The sequence below is a fragment of the Hylaeus volcanicus genome, chromosome 7 (genome assembly GCF_026283585.1).
Source record: "Hylaeus volcanicus isolate JK05 chromosome 7, UHH_iyHylVolc1.0_haploid, whole genome shotgun sequence".
NCBI classification, from domain to species: domain Eukaryota; kingdom Metazoa; phylum Arthropoda; class Insecta; order Hymenoptera; family Colletidae; genus Hylaeus; species Hylaeus volcanicus.
In genome coordinates, this window is record NC_071982.1 from 3,049,734 (window position 1) to 3,062,766 (window position 13,033).

The 13,033-nt window shown below is 44.4% G+C and overlaps 1 protein-coding gene across 16 annotated transcripts in view; it reads right to left on the minus strand.

The window, feature by feature from the left end:
• The window catches only part of LOC128879523 (protein artichoke-like), a 96,235-nt gene that overhangs the window by 31,608 nt on the left and 51,594 nt on the right, over nucleotides 1–13,033 (minus strand). For all 16 annotated transcript variants that reach the window (XM_054128751.1, XM_054128748.1, XM_054128747.1 and 13 more), the window contains one exon: nucleotides 8,828–8,902. In XM_054128751.1, the coding sequence (XP_053984726.1) occupies nucleotides 8,828–8,894 (67 nt within the window). In that variant the 5' untranslated portion in view covers nucleotides 8,895–8,902. The remainder of the gene's footprint in view (nucleotides 1–8,827; nucleotides 8,903–13,033) is intronic.

A 13,033-nucleotide genomic window follows, 5' to 3' on the forward strand; every position in this document is an offset into this window, starting at 1 on the left:
TAATGAAACGCAGAAAACCCGAGACATTAGAACCGCCCGCCCTTACCATCCTGTAGCCCCCTTGTATCGCGGGTAATCGCGGCCAATCCTGCTTCCGTAAAGCGAGACCATGGGATGCTCTTCCTACGGATGCGAAAACCTGAATAAAACGCATGTCTGCCGATCGATAACGAACCACGAGATGCAACCGTGTTCAGGAAAGGCGTTACGCGGCGCGTGTGCGTCGTTTACCAGCTTTGGGGGAGTTGCTATGAATAACAAATGAAAAATGAACGAATAAATTCGATTTACTCGGTATCTCTTTATTTAAAAATATTTTCAGAAATACACTTCATTCACAAGATGTAAAGAAACGATAAGCCTGGGGCTGTTAATTATTTTTCTGTGATTTTTGGAGCGGAAGATTATTCGCGAGTAACGAATAAATAGATTTAATCCCTGCTCGAAAATTTCTTATCTTAACTTTGTCGAACTTTGAAGATTACTGAAACGGAAGTGTACTGTTTTCAGTGCTTTGCAGTCTAGATACAGATCTCGAATATTTTTAAGTTAGACGTAGACGTTGAATATTTTAGGTTAAGTGCATATTTAGTAAGTGCACACTCCGCGTGTTTGTAGGTTCGATGCATACTTCGAATGTTTGTAGGTTAGGTAAATACTTCGTGCATTCAAGAGTAAGGTGAGTACATCGAACAGATACGTTTATAGGTTATGTGCGTGGCTCCAACGGGTATATTTGTAGGTTAAGTGCGCACATCATTGGTTTGTTAATTGAATAGGATTTGCTAGTGTTTGGAAAAGCCTTTGAGCAATTATTAATTGTCTTTAATGTTACAAGAAGCATACAATGAAATACCTTGAGGCTATTTGTCGAGCAAATATTGTTATTCGACACGGGAATGTTGTTCCATGGTAAACGTAAAAATGACAGGAAATGTTGACACGAGTAATATTCGCTTAATGTTTCAGGGAATAGGAAATTCCGTTTCCTCGCGTGGGGATGCTGTTCCACGGGCAAACTGTTAGCCGGGAGAAATTGGAATTCGTTTAAAAATTCGAAACCTTATTTTCCTAGGGAGGATATCGTGCCTGAGAACAGTCGTTTCGCGCGGCAATCGAGGTTTATTCAAGAAATGCGAAATTTGTTATCGTTGCGAGGAAAGTGGAATTTTTCCTAAAAGTTTAGCGTTCACGATTGGAAAATATTTTCGAGCCAGGTCGTACATTTAATCTTCTATTCCAATAGTATTAAAGAAGATGTGCTTTCATTCATCGATAAATTGTTTCGTAAATTAAAAAAGAAATATGTTCTTTTTCCATTGTAACGAATATGAAACCTGATTGGACGATTCGTAACCCTTGTTACTCGAATTATTTTTAAACAATTTTGACGTTTAGAAAATGTTAAGATAGGGGGACATGTAGAAGCGTTGAGGTATGCATGTTGAACGTCAAATTAGGGTGCTCGATTTCTTCCACCCACTCGCGTCCATTCTCTCAAGAAACAAACACAATTATGCCTACTGATGCATATTACACGGGCGTCAGTAGTTGACGAATTGTTGCCACGCCTGTCTGTCCGGAGTCGAGTGATCAGGAAGCCTGTACGACGGTCGACGAATTGTTTCGAGTGGCTGAATCGATCTCTTCCGCAGCAATCTGCTCGAGCAATTGTAAAATTGATGTCAAGGCCGGTTCGAATCGCCCGGTCGAAACACTGTGTAACATTCGTCATAATCAACGACTGCACCTAGGATCGGAGTAAAAATCTTCGTCTTTTGTTCCTCGAATGAAAATTTATCAGTCTTACTAACTTTGTTCCTCCACCAATATTTTTGCAAGCAACATCGAGGCCCACCCTCGCTTATGGATTGAAATTGGCTACTGTCTACGCTCCCGGAGAATCGTCGAGCGTGTTTGGAATGCTTTCACCACCCCCTTCGCTTCGTCACAGTTTTCTCTCGCAACGGCTCCACTTTAGAGAGTCACAAATGCTTCAGTGGGTCGTAGATAAACGTGACACGAGCGTCGAGAAGTTCGCTACGGCGTTTTCACCGATCCGCGGACATACTGATACACCGTGCACGATGGCAACGCTATCGTCGGTATTCCATTGTGCTTCAACGTTTTCCACCGACAATGGCCGTATCCAGAGTCTGCGATGCCATAGTGGCCGGGGATGCACCAAGGACCCTTGGAAATCTGCCGCGCGTAGCGTGGACCAATACGAACGGGCCGTGCTTAAGATTTTCGAGAATGCAACCCCCATAGAAATATATAAAATAGCGTTGCAAGCGTCCCGCAGCTCTACGTGGCATTAAAAGAGCAACACCAGGCGCTTGGGATACCTTCGGTGGCCCTATTTATCAACATCCTTTGTTCCCATCTCGCCTTCCCCATTGGACACCTCATTCGTTGTATTATTGGTTAGAAGCGGAACCAAGTTTGCATCTACGTATTAAATTTCATCTCGAAAAGAAAGAAATAGGGTAAAAATGTCGTTACTCTCGGTCGCGAATAAATCTCTATATTATTTGTCCTTTAGTATTCGGAAAAAATTCTGCTCATCTCCGCTTTGACATTGCCCGCACGGCGAAATTGAGGTGGGATTTTTCAGAGATCGACGATGTCAAAAGATGGAGGTAACGAGATGGAGATTATCCCCATAGCCGACGGTAGAGACGTGAAAAGTGTTTTGAGAGAATCTTTTGCTGCAAACATAGAGGGAGTTTGTAAGGTTGGTGCACACTGCGGGAATAGGTTGTAAGATGATGAAAGGTGAAACGGGAGTAGCACGAAACGTAACTCGGATACCTTTATCGATGAGAAATTAATTTTCTTTTATTCCTTCGTTTTCCTTTTCTCGGGGAAGAAGACGGGTTGAATGGAGCTGAATTGGAAAAATAATTTCCACTTCTTCGTCGTTGGATATTATTTAAAGAGAATTGAGAGAACGTCAAGAGGTCGGAACCCAATTTAATGGCACTTAAGCTCTTCCAGCTGCTGGAGTGACTCGGGCGCGATTCGGCCAAGAGAAATTTCTAAGCTTCTCAGCAATCGGAAAATGTTGGCTGCCTTTCTGCATAAGCGATTTACTAATGCTTTATCCATAAATAATACGATTCTCTGTGGTAGCGAGTATAATCCGGAGAATTCAGACATTCTTTTAAATTCAACTATTATATTATCTTGCTTGCGACTTTAGGATTGATATCTCGATCTTAAATAATTTATTCGTAGTTGACAAAATTCCCATACGTTGGCAACACGTAAGCCAATATATATGTAAATTGGAAAATTGATGCGCTCTCTAGTTCTTTAAAAAAAAAAAAACAATCTCAGTTCTTCAGTCTACAGAGTAGACACATTAACGATTTGAAGTATATTCTTCAACTTACGTTTTCCGTATTCTATTTTGATTCGCTGATCGGTTTTCAATCTCCCGATAAATGTCCTTCGATTCCCCATAAAACTTAACGACCAACGTTCGATTTTTCCGTCGCTAATGGGGACGTTGCGTTCGCGACTACGGGGGACAGTAAAAATTGCGGTGCGGAGGCCAAACAGCAGTAAAGTATCACGATATACACCCATAGGAACTTACTGCAATTGCTGACGCCGGCGGAATCGTAATGAGGTCCAACGGTCGGCGTGACCGGCGTAGGAAAGTTCAGAGTTACCGTGACGTCCTTTAAAGTCTTCGCGAAAACAGCTTCGGTATTTATGCTATTGTCAAACGACCTTTTAGACCCAATGACATCTACCAATTCGAAAAACACCGCACGGTTATACACAAATCTCAAGTTTTCAGATTTCGCAAATAACGAAAGTTGCACGAGCCGCATATAACAAAGATCGCTAAGAGTGGGGAGAGTCATTCCAGTTTTAGTCGACAGTTTCACTGCGATCGATACGAGGGATTTTGTTCAAATTGAGGTACTACGCAGTTTGTACGATATTACGGGGAGTTCTAGTCATCGTTTGGTTGTGTAGACATTTATACGTGTCGCCTTTTTCACAATCGGCCTCGTCGCCGACAATCGGCACCGCTTTTCAGTGATCAGTAGCCGCTACCGAAAACGTGCCACCGAGCATCGTTACTTATGTTTTTTTGTTCAACCATCGTATGCTTGTAATAAATAAGGATAGAAGCGCGCTAGAATCATCGTCGGTTCGATCCCGATCGAGATATTCCAGGGATGTCCACGCGATGCTTACGGTCTCTCGCGACGTTCGAAAGAGAGAAAATTTCATTACGGCCGGGTTTTCGTGCATTTTAAGCGACCGCGGCCTCGCTTTGTTTCTCTACATCGTTATCGCGAAAACGGTAAGCGTCGCGACGCCCCGGGGTCGTCATTACGGCCGGCAGAGCGACGCGCGATTTCATTACCGACGCCTCGACCTTACGCTCTGGAACCCACTATTGCACCATTGTGTTCCGCGCGTTATGCAGATGCAGTTCCGCATTACGTCCCTTTAAGTTGCCTGAGATCTGTATTAACGCGTGAAAATTTTGGAAACCAGTCGCAAGCTACGATAAAGTCCTTGCCGATATTTATGGGGTTTCGCATCCGTTCCCGCGTTATTGCTTTCTCTTTATTGGAACGTTAAAGCACGGTTACGCGGATACGCGCTTAGCTTCAATTTTAAAGCAACGATTCCAGCTGATTTTCACCCCGCTTTCCGGCTATTTGATTTCTTCACGTGATTTTCGACACAAAAATACGCTGGAATCGTGGAAGAAAGTCTTTTCCTATCTGACTCCGCTCTTGAGATAATTGATCTCGAAAATATGCGGGGCATGTGAGTACTAGATTCGCGACATTTAACGTGTACGGTATCGTAGTCGTAAGAACAAGTTTTTCCTTCTGAATTGTATTTCGGAAAAAAGAACTTTTAAGTTGTCATACTCTATAACGGAATATTTTTGCAAAATTGATTTGTCGATTTTAAAGATTCCGTTTACTTGGGTGAGGCGCTTAAACTACGACCGCGAGCCCGACAACAGTATGCCCCGAAGCATTTCCAGCAAAAATCGTCTCCGCGGTCAAAGGGTTAATTATCTTGGGAAGAACGCCCTCTAGTAACAAATTTTCTCCTACATTTCCGACATATTTTTACACGAAAAATCGCCTTCTACAAATATCACCGACGTTTAGAACTCCCCATAAGACTCCCCATAAGACTCCCCATCTATCTACGAAATCTAACTTCCATCAATTTCCAGGCAAACGTCGAATCTTCTTTCAGGTTCAAGAAACAACTCGCGCAAAGGATGCCGATGAACCGCCTCGCAGCAACCACCGAGCCGCGACATGGATAAGCAAACGAGTAAACCGCTCGCATACTCAGCGAGGCAACTCCCCAAACAGGAGGAGGGGAACGCCTTCGCGAGAACTGGAAGTCTGAGAGCCGGCACAATCGTCCCGAAACTCGTTCGGTTCCAAAGTTGCACGCGATACGCAAGGCGATTTTCAGGGAGACTCTCGTTACGCTAGGTAGTATGCAGCCACCTCACGACCGGAAACTCGAGAGTTCAGATATTTTTGGGACGCCCGACGGGGCGGTCCGCAGACGATGCGCAACTTGAAAAGCACGCGCAGACCTTCGTTTCTGCGCGAGGTTGGGTGTGTACTTTATGGGAAAAGTCTTGATAATGCCGCGGAAAGAGGAGTTCCACGTACTGTTCAGCAGTCGGAGTGGCCGAGAGCGAAGAATGGAATGACCCGCAATCTGTGGAGACGTGTATGGTTTCCAGCTATGTATTATACATACGCTAGCGCACGTGGAAATGGACGGGCTGAATGGAAAATGCACCTCGACCTGACTAACTCCACGCGAAAAGTAGCTCTCTCCTACAGCCGGGGACTATTCGTCGGAAGACGCCATTGCTGGAAGGTGCGGTTAAAAGGATCTTTCGCTAACAGAACGAGCAGCACCTGTCGGAATCAAATGGGCCACAGTAATGCGTCGATGGTAAATCCGTAACTTGGCTTTGTTTAAAATGCAGGACTCGGGGTAAGCACATCATCACAGATGCATGAAATGAGAGGTAGACTCCTCATAGTACACTCGTGACTAAACGCTTCGGTACCTGTGCTTTTGATGCTTGGAGCCAATTTAGAGCAGTCTGTCTTAAGAAAGCCCTGCTAAAACACTAAAATTTCGCATATACCGGGGCTATACTAAAAACACACACCTGCACCAGCGGGGAAGCTTCCTCTCTCAAGAAAGCTACCACGCAAAATGGCGCTTACAGTAAACTGAGCGCGTTTCACAACTTGCACGTTATTCTCCAGGGATATTTCTCACGAAAAAGAACAGAAAATGCAGAGTCACGAAGAGCTCAACAAATTTCTCTCAGTGCGCAGTCAGGGCAGCCAGCAAAAATGACAACCAAGTTCAGCGATTTTAATATCACGGAATGATCGCGGCCAGTATCAAATTCGTTCCCGTAACATTGCACGTACGGGTAACGGTGAATTTACGCGGACCTAGCAAGCTTCAGTCCGCGAAGCTTTTCAGTATTTCGAACGCGCACCGGATTTCCTATGCTTCGCTGAATATTGATTTATCCTTGCCCTGAAAATTAAGCTGGTCGCGCGGGCGTCAGCGCACGGCGAACAAGGCGAAATTCAGTATCACGATCCTGCATAGGATAATAAGGACATCCGGGATCTTGGGACTTTTATGGCTGATCCATACAATTCATTACAGCCGGCAGGTATCTCTTACGAGCTTTGCAGCTCCGCCTCGGTGCGCCTCGCGTCCTGGAGAATGTAAGCACCGTGTACTTTCCCCGACGTGACGAGCGATCGTGTCGGATAAGCCCCGCAGCTACCGGTGACACCGTTTGAAAATTTAACATTCCAACCTGCTGCGATAATCTTCGAAGCTTGCGGAAACATCATGTTACTTCGACTTCTCTCTCTGTTCGTGGCGATATTACGACGGAAATTGCGAAAGAGTCATCCTCATTGTCAGCTGAGCTAGATGCAGCATCCTCGATTGTCCCTCCCTATACACGACACGAGTAACAATGGTGACAAGCAAGATTGAACTATTTTGCGACTAATACCACTTGCCACTACCAAACAAACACCCTGGCTCGTCTCAAGTTCGTCAATTACACGGCCGATTACCCTCCTCCTCCGAGTCTTTAATTGTCTCACTCAATTCGCTATTAAACATCATTTCAACTCATGGTGTTCCATCGCGGGGAAACTACTTATTTGGCCGCGGTGAAATTGTTCGTAGCCCCTCGGACTCGATAATTGCGTAACCACCACTCCGCACCCTTGCACAGGATCGCAATTAAAGCAGCCCAACTGGCATAGCTCCATTATTCCGGCCCCAAAGAAATGGATATAAGCCCTTCTCGGCGCAGGTGGAGTTCATTCGCACTGCCTAAAGAGGAAAACAGGGGTGGAGTACAGATGCCTCCAATATTCATCAAATTCGAATATTTGAAGAAGTTGTTCTTGTCACTATTTATTTCTACGAACTTCATTCCATTGTACCACGCTCATTTAATCAGCTCTATTCTGCGCAGGCGACGCAGTTTCACCGTTTCTCCACTGGTGGCGCTAGTAGTAGGTACAACAACTACTTCTAAGTCCATCGTACCGTAGTTCCCGCGTTTGAGCGAGAAAGTCGAGAAAAAACAGCAGAGAAAATAATCCCACCAGCCAGATTTTTTTGTCCTGGGTGATGCATCGTCGTAACTCTTGGTGAGCGTTCCGATATCAGTCGGATTAATGTTGCTCGTGACAACAACGAGCCGTGGCGGAGTAATAATGTGGCAACAACCGACTGGCATTGGTTTATTGTCCAGTGCCCAGCGGATGTTAAAGTCCGCTACATAGATTTCCACGCGGGCTATTGCAGTTCTTCACTCCCTAGGGAGAGGTAAGTTAATATCGTCGGCGACTGGGTTGAATTTACGCGGAAAAAAGAAAACCAGCGTTGTTGTTCACCGGCAGAGGTATCAAAGGTCCATTCGGGTCGCCACTGTGCGCAACTTTTCGCTTGAATGTTCCTGTTACTTGGCGTAACGGCCCGTGACAGTTGGAAATCGCGTCGTTACGAGATACCGGCACGGCGAGAGTGTTTGGAGGTAAAAATAGCTGCTGGACTCCGGTATTGCTGTCCGTAAGGAACTCAAGCTAGATGACTTTTGAACAGGAGGGTAGATGGCTTCTGTTGGAATGAAATGGGCTACTGTAATACAGCGATCGTAAATAAGTAACTCATGGGCAATAAATCACATCACTTGCGGAAGAAATAGTGCAGCTGTACCTGCACCGTTCCTTTCTTCCTACTATCTCGTGCCCGCTGCTTCTATCTAACCTCTCCCATGAAAGTTAGATCCAATGAATCTGAATTCTATTAGGAACTGAAGCTTCTTCTTCCTTATTCTTTGCTACATCCACCTATGTGCAGCTGAACTAATTTAGTTCACACGGGAAATAAGCGCGGGAAATTCAAATCGTGGAACACACGCATGTCGAAAATTTACTTCTACGTTCGCTGTAACGTATTCCACAAGATTAGAGTAGCTAGTTAGAATGCATGCTGTTACAACGACCGCAGTTTGGAAAATTTCCGGGAACAATTTGAACCGAATATTGCGGCGTCCAGGAAGAAATTGCGAATTGAAAAATTAAACTCGACCTCGAAAACCATGTTCCCATTGCGAGTCGCAGTTCGATCAATTGTATATTTCCAACGCGACGCGTCTAAAATCCGACAGGCAACGAAATTGCTTTCCGTTTGTCCGTGAAAACGGCGGAGAAATTCGATTCGAGAAACAAAATAGCGTACTCACGTCTCTCGTGCGGTTCAGCTCTCAGCGTCTCGCTTGGGATTTGAAAGAGTTTCCTCCGGTGTTGCATGCTTCCCCCTGAAATAAATTTCCTGATAGAATAATGAACACTTTAGAAAGTAGCCACATTTCCACGTTCGGATACGTTATGACCAATTTTGTGGCCACTAAGTAGCAATAAATTAAAGGGTTAGCCTTCGTTGCAAACCCATAAAATTTCGTTTCGAAAAAAAAATACAAGTGTGCTAAATTTATAGAATGAGGGTCGTTCGCGAACCATTGAATTGTTACTTGGCATTATTGCATTTTCACATTATTGAACCAAAATAACATATTGAATGTAATATTTTTATCTGAATATATAACAATTCAATGATTCTCAGGTATTAATACATTTGCAAAATAATATTACAAATGCTGCATTCAACGTTTACTCAACCCTTTTAGTACGTATCAAGGGATACAATTTTATAACAATTTTGCGTTTGGAAAAGGCAAATTAAATAAAAAACAAAACGGGTAATACGCAGCATATACATTTTTTAAACAACAATTGGCGGGCACTCGCTCCCCTCTTTCGAACCTGCTTTGTCGATTAACGAATGCTATTAATTAATTGTACAATATCGATTTATCTCGCGACAAAGTCAGCTCTTTCGATTTATCGTCGAATCGAGATCGAGTTGCTTCGTCAATGCCGAAATCAGTGGGAAACAAAATTAAAATTCCTCAATGTTTTTTCCCCAGAGGGTGTTTCATATTGAAATCTCTACACGTTGTGCTTTACATTTTGCAAATTTCTATCCCGACCACCGCGGTCGCGGCTTTCAGTTGCAAAATATTATTCCTCCCCGGTGCCACTTTCATGGAATTTTTCGTACGAAACGTCGCGTCGGATAGCCAGGAGAGAGAGAAAATTAAAAATGCAGCGGACACGCAACGGCTGCATAAAAAATTTCTTCCTGTCTTCAAAAATTACGCAAATTATCCTCGCTGGAACGGAGTCTTTTACACGAGTCATTCCGTAATGTTTTGTTACGCTATTCTTGCGTTCTTTCGCGACGTGACAGACTACCAGCCCTTATAAACATTTTTCTGTATAATATAGACAGTCTTTTATTCAGTGTAGTGACAATTAGGGTAATTTGTAAAGCCTTTTGCTTCTGTGGGATAGCGTACAGTCCATTCGGTAAATATTTGTACACTCTATTGGAGAAATTAGATTTGATATTATCAAATAAATTGTCCACGTATGTGCTTATAATGAATCATTTATTTGGAAGCATCAAACCTATAATTTAAGTAGACACATCTCGTCAATAGACATGGAGGGTACGAATACTTATGAAACTGACTGTATATGGCAACTAAAGGAACAAACATTGCAGCATTGACAGATAAATTGACGGTCCTCGAAGTGGCATCATCGCTTATGCTCCTCGGAGTGCAAAATTACACGAAGTAATGATTCACCAGCGTAATAAAAGTTTTCTAACGACTCCACTAAAGCGATAAACCCAACCTCCCGGGCCGCGTAACCGAACAATGGAACTCGCGAACCACAGACGATAGAATCAATCAAATCCCATTGGTCATCAATCCTCCGCCGCCTTCCGGTAATTGCGCCCAGAAATTCCGATAGTACGGGATTAATTTCTTTTCCTGGTCGCGTTAATCAGCGGAACTCGTGGAAATCCACGAAGCTTAATATTCACGGGAGATCGGCTCGAGTAATTATTTTTTTAATTCGCCTCCAGATGGGAGGGGGGGGGGCAGAGTGTCGCGCAGGCGATGATCATTAGCGTCGTTAATTTCGCGCGAGCTTCCCCCTCGAGGAGGGCGTGTTTGTCGCGTGAATCGCACGCGCGCGACGCTAAGAAAACAGGATGATTCCACGTAGCCACTTCAACCCCGGTTATTTCGGAGCTGTGGCTGTTCGAGGGGTGGTTTCTGTTCGGTTGTTTTGGGAAACGTTACGCCCTAGCCCTAGATATTCCGATCAATTCCATCAAACCTCTCTCACACGAAGGTTGGGACACGAAACGGGCTCGATAGTTTCTTGGGAATACTAGGCAGGGAAATATTCGAATCTTTGAAGAATCCAAAGTCTTTCCGAACTTTCTTTCTAGCGATTCGTAGAGTTTTATGAACTTTTATAAACTTCCTTTTGACTTTCAAACAATTGGCGTTAATGCGCCAATGAAATTTCTTGCAATAAATAATTGGTCTACGCTTTATCCCTGCCGTTTCGTTTCATTCGCAATTTATCCCGATTTCCTTCCCCATGATTGGGAAGGTTGAAAGGGCGGGGTATGTTTTCGTTAAAGCCGGTTGCCATGCTTTCGCGTGTTTCGCTGCGGAGAAACCGTTGAAATGCACTGGAGAACGGGTGCCATTCGGGAGCCCGGCTTCCGCAACTTTGTAGCCGGGGGAAATCTTTAGAAAATGAAATCGTCGGGAACGGTGGAACGGAATGCTTTCACCCCGAGAAGTCAGCGAAACTTTCTACGGTGTCTGTACACGCGATACTTTGCCTAGCGGTGAAACAATCTCCGTTTCAAGGCTCCCATCTCCGTTTTCATCTCCTCCCGCCCGTTGGCCGCGATAACTTCGCGTTATCATTATCGAGCGCATTCTTACTTGGCCGGCGAGCACCGTTCAAAATTCACGGAACCATGGCCGAACGGGGGAAATCATAAATTTAACGACTGCTTTGTGAGATAAGAACGTAAAGTCGAGGGAGGGAATATTATTTACGATCCTGAGGTTTTTTTGGAGATTAGACTATTTGTTTAAGAATTTAACGCGAGTAAGGTTTTGACTGTGTCTGTAAATCTAAACTCTAAGTAAATATTCCAGGCAAACTAGGATTTTGCAAGATAACAAAAAAATACACAGGTAATAGTCTTGTAGAAATTCATTCATAAGTTAAATAATAGTTGAAAGTACCCATAATGTTATATAGAATTCAATTCATCAAATACACTACCGGACAAGCAAACCGGAACGATTTTTCGAATGCTCATAACTATGAGAGTTTTCAACCGATTTCGGTGAAACTTCGTGAGGAATAGTCTTCACGTGTCTTCTGGGTGTGTGCAAAGTTGCATTGGGGAGGGTTGATGTGAAGGGGTTATTAATTCACCCCCCTAAAGGGGAGGGTGTAAAAAAAAAACCCTCTTTGGACCGGCCAGGGATGACGGAAGAGGTTGAAAAATTCAAAAAAACCTTTGGGGCGACTCTCCTTGATGCCCTCTACAAAATGCACCCCTTGAAATCCCTCTCGGACAAACCCACCCCCCACAACCTTCCACCCCCTCTAAAATCCACAATTTTTGGACGACGGTCTCGATTTTGGGCTCAATGCATTCTCTGGACTCTCCTGATCCAGAAAATGCCATCACTCATACCGTGCACCCCATAGGCACCCTTAGGGGAGGTGGAACAGCTCGCAAATTTTCAACCCCCTTCGTAAGGGAGCACTTCCACACATCGGAGGGCGATGAAATTCACCATGTTTGTTCTCGACACGTTAAGGATAAATGCCGAAAAGGTCCCGTTTCGAAAATTTCTCCCAGAGCTGAAGGGAGGGGGGCAGAGTTAGGGGTGGTCCACCCCCAAGTGTAAGGGTTAGAACGTTGTTTCGTTGGGTGGATTACATGTCCAACAGTCCAGGGCATCGGGGCGACACAGTTTTGATGTCTTTTTCCTGCGTGAATGGCAATAAAATTCGAAAATGTCGTTTTTGGGGAAAAACCCACCCCCAACTTCAGGCCCATCTGCAGGGTGAACGAGCAACCACACGTTAACGCCGTTCATGGTATCGGATGCGTGAATGCTTTATTAACAGGTATTCAAAAATTCAGATTTTTTCAATCCCGCTTTCGTTGTCAAATCGGGACAAATTTGAAAGACTAGTAAGTGGGCCGGACGGAGTCGGCATGCAGAAGCGCCTAGCGGGTGCAAATCTGCCATTCTCCCGCTTTCCCTGCTTAGGCATTTCTCACACGATCGTACCGCGTTCGTTTCGTGGCTTTCGCGGTCGATAATCGATCTACCGCTTGGGCAGTAGACACCCAGAACACACTTGAAGACTATTCCTCGCGAAGTTTCACCGAAATCGGTTGAAAACTCTCATAGTTACGAGCATTTGAAAAATCGTTCCGGTTTGCTTGACGATAGACGAGAACCTTTAAAAATGGAACCCGC